The sequence below is a fragment of the Terrapene carolina genome, unplaced genomic scaffold (assembly GCF_002925995.2).
Source record: "Terrapene carolina triunguis isolate 2854851 unplaced genomic scaffold, T_m_triunguis-2.0 Scaffold233, whole genome shotgun sequence".
Taxonomy (NCBI): Eukaryota; Metazoa; Chordata; order Testudines; family Emydidae; genus Terrapene; species Terrapene triunguis.
In genome coordinates, this window is record NW_020664584.1 from 14,820,256 (window position 1) to 14,827,191 (window position 6,936).

The 6,936-nt window shown below is 44.2% G+C and overlaps 1 protein-coding gene across 1 annotated transcript; it reads left to right on the forward strand.

Annotated features, from left to right (window-relative positions):
• Window positions 1-4,100: 4,100 nt before the first annotated feature.
• LOC112117373 (olfactory receptor 12-like) lies at window positions 4,101-5,045 on the forward strand. The gene has a single exon (XM_024215328.2). It carries the CDS (start codon window positions 4,101-4,103, stop codon window positions 5,043-5,045), a length of 945 nt encoding a protein of 314 aa, XP_024071096.2.
• The last annotated feature ends 1,891 nt before the right edge of the window (window positions 5,046-6,936 follow it).

A 6,936-nucleotide genomic window follows, 5' to 3' on the forward strand; every position in this document is an offset into this window, starting at 1 on the left:
CCTAACTTTCAGCCTTTCAAGAAGCCCAGCATTTCTAAAAGTTTGAGAGGTGTGGACTTTTCCCAACCAGCCAACATTCATGTCAGTAAATCACCCACTAGAGTTCACCAATGCCTCTGTACTATGGAGTAGTAAACCTTGTCGTTTATGTACTCAAAGTCTAGCTGGGGAAAAGGACACACAACAAGGACTCTGCATTGTTAGGGGAGTCATAGATTTCATCTACTATTTCCTGCACATTGCCCAGGTTTTCTACACAGAACAACAAGACATTATTTCGCACCTTGCATATCTGCATGATGATGTACTCCAAAACTGATTTTCTGGAATCAAATTGATTTCCCACTGAACGATAGCAAAATGAGGTTGCACGATTTCACATGGCAACATGCGAAATCTCCACCGTCTGGACAGCGCGCATCTGAATGTCTGTGCACTGCAGGGTTTGGGTGAGCTTGGACCTCAGTTCCAGGAATGTGGTTTTCTACACCTGAAAGTCCTGGAGCAACTGCTGGTCATCCCAGGTTTTCATCATAACCTAGTCCCTGCATTCAGTGCTCATTGGATGGGCCCCAAACCACCTCTCTGCTGGGTGCACCTGGTCTTGGGAAGTTGTACGGGCGTATCCGCAGGACTATCAGTTCGTTCATCCTCAGGTGACTCGATCTGAACACTGGGGACTAGCAAATAAAACAGAATGGTTTGCTCTCTATATAAAATGGAGGAGAGTGCTGTCTTTCTCAGCACTGCGTGCATCTTTGCAGTGGAAAATTCATACATACACTGGGCATGAGAGCAGCAGGCTACTGGATGGAACGGAGGGAATTGTCAACAGTTTTCCCTGGATTCCCTCAAGTCTCTGAGAGACATAAAGGTATTCCACAATGCACTGTGAAAATCTCCCACAAGGTAACATGCTAGAAGGTGCCAATAGGGGACACTGGGGTTCCTATACAGAGTACAACACATCTTTCCCCAATACACCCTAATGCTGTGTGGACACAAGGTACCAGCATAACTGACCGAATATGAAGATACTCTGTTCAATTAGTTTTGTCCATGGTAGAGCTGGTTTAAAACTCAAATTCCCATTCTGTGGGAAATTCTGAAATTTGAAAAAAGGAATTGTTATTCACATGGGGGCCAATTCCGCACCACTTATTCAGCAGAACTACTTGCATCAGTACGCTCTACTCAATGAGAGTAAGGGTTGTGGAACTGGTCACACAGTTGGTTTCACTGGGCGTGTTCATGTGAGGAGGGTAACCAGCATCTTTATGGAAAGAAGACTAAAAACACATTCAGTTCCTGTGAGCCCTATATTTCAGTCTGGTGAATCACTGTAATCCCAGAACAAAGCAACAATAAAAAAAATCTATCTTGAAGTTTTGAACCTAACGAAGTACCCGGGGACCATGTCCCAGAGCTTCTAGGAACCAAGCAGAAATACTCATCATTGAAGTCAGTGCTCATTGTTCAGACGTCAGTGCAGAGGAGATGTTGCCAGGATAAAAGTGACTTTACTGGCTGTTGATAGAACCCTAACAGCCATGATAGTCGTGGTCCTTGAGTCTGGGGTGAAATTTTCAAATTCCAGTTCTCAGCAACTTTAAAGCAGATGCACTTTGGAAGTACTTGAGCTGCGTGTTACACAGCTTTGTTGATCCATTGAGAGAAGAGAGCATGAAGTCACTATTAAGGTTCTGCAAGTTGAATGAAGCTGGGGTATGTACTGTTTTCAGGCTTCTGTTGGAGATCGATCTGAAAGCCATATGGAATGTCATAGTGAATTATCAACAGTGTTGTCTGTAATGTGATGGTGGCAAGGAATACAGAAGACTTTTCTTTCAATTCTGGTTTCAATGGTTTTATGTTCTGGTTGGTGGGGAGTGCCCTGATGCAACCTGAAGTGTCACTAAACCTAAGTTTTGATTGTGTTTGTTATTATAAGAGCTGCTCTGAACCTTTTTCCCCTACTGAAACTTTTCAGTTTTCATTGAAATACTAAAAATATTTAGTTGAAAACTTAATTGCAAACTGTGGGAGGGAGAATGATTTTCCAATGAAAAATTGAATTGTTTTGAGGAAAGCAGACATTTTATGTGAATATTTTCATTTAATTGAAAGTCACCATTCTGCTGATAAAAAATGATGACTGGCCTTAATGATTACAATTGTTACAATAGCACCAGAATGAAGGATCAGGGTCACATTGTGCTAGGCTCTGCATGAAAATAAGAAAGAAAGTTCTCCTGATGAAGTCAAGGGGCATTTTTTTAACTAAGGTGATGGGAGAAAAACTGGAAGCTGGCATGGAGAGGAGACTGGACAAGGAAACTGGGAGCTGGGAGGTAAACCGGGACTAACTGGGAAATAAAACTAGTGCTGAGAGTTGGGAGGGAGACTACATGGGCAAAGAGAGTAGGACTGAATGCCAGGGAAGGACATGGGGCGGGGCAGCGTTGATAGCCAGTAAGTGACGGGGAGACTGAGATCAGATGAGGAGCTGGGGGAGATACTGGGACAATCAGAGCAGGAAGAATGGGACTGAGAACCAGTAGAACAGGGCGGAGGAGGCATGGTGGACAAATCCAATGAGAAGCCAGGGTGAAGGAGCAGAATCAGCACTGGCTGGGGAAAGAGACTGGCAGAAGGAAATGAGATGGGGGCGAGGGGAAGATAGTGAGATTGGATGAGGAGCCTGGAGAGGGAGACTGGGACTGAGAGCTAGTGGTATGGGGAAATTTAGACAAAGGGATGAGTGAAACTGGTTTTGGTAGGAGACTTGGACTGGGCTGAGAAGCCTGAGAAGAGGGGACTTAGACTGGCTCAATGAGGAGAATAGGATGGGACAAGGAGCCAGGCTTGGAGAAGAGCCAGGACTGGGAAAGGGAAAGGTTGGGGCAGAATAAAAATCCCTCATCTCCAGTGCTGTGAAAACAAATTCATTGATGTTTGTGAAGCGCTCAGATACTATAGTGATGGGCACTACAGGAAAGCCCCTGGGGGAATTAATTCTCTCTCTGGAGCAGGGTTTGAATCGTATGCAGTCAGCAAGTCTTGTGGCCACTCACTGATCAAGGAAGACAAAACAAAATATTGAATAACAGTCCAGTAAGTGAGCCCCATCCATCCTGTGCACTGGATGAGGGAGAGGTACTGTCGAAATAATAATATGTGATCAGGTTAATTTCATTGGATACTATCAATGTTTATTTATAAGCCTTTTTTCAATTGTTATCAATTTAAATTTTCACAGTTATGGGAAATTATAGAGGCTCAAAACACGGGGGTTAGACACTAATTATTTAATGACAGTACACATTCAGATATAAAAAGTTAAAGCTTTATAACTGCTACAACACAAATTGTGAGTGTCACATGTCAAAGTGTACAAAAAAATAGATCCTTAAATCAAACTCTATGAGGTTGTCAAGCAGTGTTTTTCTGACTGCCTGTCTGTAAATTGCAATGGTTATTGATGGAAATGCCATTTTTGTCAATGTGTGTGTTTGCTATCAAGTACCTCTAAAAATCCAATCTTGTCCAAGTCTAGTCATAATGTATGTACAGGGCAGTGAATGAAAGTTGCACAAGCAACTTTAATCCTGGTATTTCCTAACTTTAGAGAGAGAGAGAGTTATGCTCTATTTAAATCACAAACTCTTGGGCTTGATGCACACTAAATCCTCATCTTGCTGCCTTCTAGCCTTGTAATAAAGGACTGTGTACACTGAGAGCCACATTTCACCACACTAGCTCATGTCGAGTACTCCTTCACTCCAAGGGGAGTCCCATGGATCTCAGTGAGTAAGATCAAGATAAGAGCAGCAGAATCTTGCACTCTATGGGAAAATTCCCCTCTTGTAAATAATTGTTATATGGAAAAGCTAATAAATTGGTGTTCTACTGCAGAAAAGTCAAAATTTCTAAAAGAACCTCTGGAGATTTATTAAGAAGTCCACTTTTATCTAAGCCAAAGGGAGACTTGCATTCATTTTCAATGGGTGTGAGCTGAAATTGGGCCTGTAGCCTGGTGTATTCTCCTTAGCCATTTTATTCTTTTTTAAATTATTATCTCATTACTTTTCTCAAAGGAAATGAAGACAATGAAAGAGAGAAACCACACAGCACTGACAGAATTCATCCTGCTGGGATTTGTAAGTGGTCTGGGGCTCAAGGAGGGCCCCTTTGTGGTGTTTCTGGTGATTTACATGACAACCGTGGTGGTAAACACCACCATGGTCTTCCTCATTAGAGCCAACTCTCGCCTTCACACTCCCATGTACTTCTTCCTCATGAATCTGTCGCTCTTAGACCTCTGCTACTCCTCCACCATCGCCCCCAAAGCCATGGCGAGCTTCCTAGTAAGCAGCAAAAGCATTTCCTTCTTCGGATGTGCCACCCAATTCTTCTTCTTCGGTCTCTTTGCTGCTACCGAGGCGTTCATCCTGGCAGCCATGGCATATGATCGATACACCGCTATCTGCAACCCGCTCCTGTATCCCGTCGCCATGTCCAAGCAGGTTTGCATTCAGCTGCTGGTGGGTTCCTATGTTTGCAGCGGTGTAAACTCCATGGTGCAAACAGTCTTCACCTTTACACTCTGTTTCTGTGGGTCCAATGAGATAGATCACTTCTTCTGTGACATTCCACCCCTGCTAAGCCTCTCATGCACCAACACAGACATTAATGAAGTGGTGATGTTCACTTTATCTGGCCTCATCATCGTGAGCACCTCCATGGTCATTCTCATCTCCTATGCTTACATCATCTCTGCCATCCTCAGGATTCTCTCTGCTGAGGGCAGACGCAGAGCCTTCTCCACCTGCACCTCCCACATGATGTCCGTGAGTTTATTTTATGGCACTGTTACCTTCATGTATACCCAGCCCAGTTCACTATCTGCTCCAGCTCAGAGCAAAGTGGTGTCTGTGTTTTATACCCTGGTCATCCCTATGTTGAATCCCCTCATCTACAGCCTGAGGAACAAGGATGTGAAAGAAGCTTTGGGAAGAACCATCAGCTCGGTGTTTCTACAATGAAACTTCTCTATAAACATTGAGCTAAATAATCCTTTGGGTTATGGAAAGTCCAGTACCGTAACAGTCATAATCTAATCTAATCTATCTATCTATCTATCTATCTATCTATCTATCTATCTATCTATCTAAACTAGCAATTACCATTTGTACTCGTCTCTCTCTCTAAATTTGTACACCAGTCTCAACACTGATGTATGCCATTATAAGAGTGATTTAAAAAATAAATCAATCAACCCGCTGTGTATGTATGTTACATTTTTTCACATTGTTATCTATTCATGTACCTTAAAAATGCATCTGGTCTGGAAATATGGATTCAAACGCCCTTGAACCTTGGGGAGAGTTTGAGATCTGTGTCAGAATTTCACCACTGGTCTATCAATGCTGATCCACACACTGGAACTCAAAAATAGTCCCTTGGCTTAATATATGTGTGTGTGTGTGTGTGTGTGTGTGTGTTTATATCATTTTTTACTGGCTGGCTCCTGCTGAAAGGAGGTAAGGTAGGATTTTCAGAAGCACTCAGTGTTGCAGTCAATGGCAGTTTTATCTCTGGTTTCAAAGGGGGACGGGGAGAGGGGCAGCATTAAGCCAACAATGTGCACTTCTAAACAGCCCCCTTTTATTTTCAGTTCAAATGATAGAGGTATGTGCTATTGGTGCCCAGTTCCCATTGTCACTCAATGGGAGATGGGTGATAAAATACCATTTGTCTCTTTGAAAATTCCAGCCTTGGTGCTGAAATACCCGTACTTGTTACATTAATATTGGTCTCTCTCCTTTACCAGCTTGTGGTGTATGTATTGTTTGGATGGCCAAATATTATTATAGAAAAAGTGCCATCATCATCATCATCATCATCATCATCGTCATCGTCATCGTCGTCTAAAAAATAATTTTGTGTCAACCCAAACCACATTCTTTTTTTTTTCAAGTTTTCAATTGAACCAGTGATTAGGAAAGTCGGTTATTTTCACAGCTACATACTTGGTTATTTCAGACATAGGAGGCATGGTACAAGTGTGAACTACTCTTCTGACCCTCAGTGGTTCTGAACAGCATTTGCTCTCACTGAAGTCAATAGCCGTTGCACCTGCAGAAGAAGAGACATGATAACAGTTGAATGGGAGCCACACTGGCTCTGTCGGAGCACTTCTGAAGCTAGCAACTTGGATGGCCCTGCAGCCAGTCGCACCAGCCGTTGCTCTGGCATCCCCGGGCAGCTGGCCCCTAGGACTGCCCAAGCAGTGGCCGATGCAGAGGGCCCCAGTAGCAGTCCCGGGGGTGGCGGGAACAGCCACAGATCACTGACTCCAAGCAGTGGTCCTGGGGTGGCTGGAGCAGTGTCTGGCCCCCCAATGCTTCCCCTGGCCATGGCCAGAACAGCCACTGTCCCCCAGGGCTTCCCTGCCCAGCCCCCCAGCGGCAGTTGGAGTGAAAGCAGCCCCCCCGTAGCTCCCCCTCCCAAGGCTTCTCCCTGCAACTGGTACCAGGGCCTTCCCCTGGTACCTTCCCCTCCCCCCCCCGCAGTGCCCCCCATCACAGCACCCCCCCATGATTAAATCACGGGTATTTATGGTATAAGGCCTGGTCTACACTACGACTTTAATTCGGATTTAGCTGCGTTAATCCGAATTAACCCTTCACCCGTCCACACTACAGAGCCAGTTAATTCGAATTAAAGGGCACTTAAAATCGATTTCTGTACTCCACCTCGACGAGCGGAGTAGCGCCAAAATCGATTTTGTTAATTCGAATTAGGGTTAGTGTGGCCGCACACCACCGAATTAATGTGGTTAAATTAATGGGGTAGTGTGGCCGCACACCACCGAATTAATGTGGTTAAAAACCGAATTAATGTGCTTAGTGTGGCTGCGCACAATTGAATTTA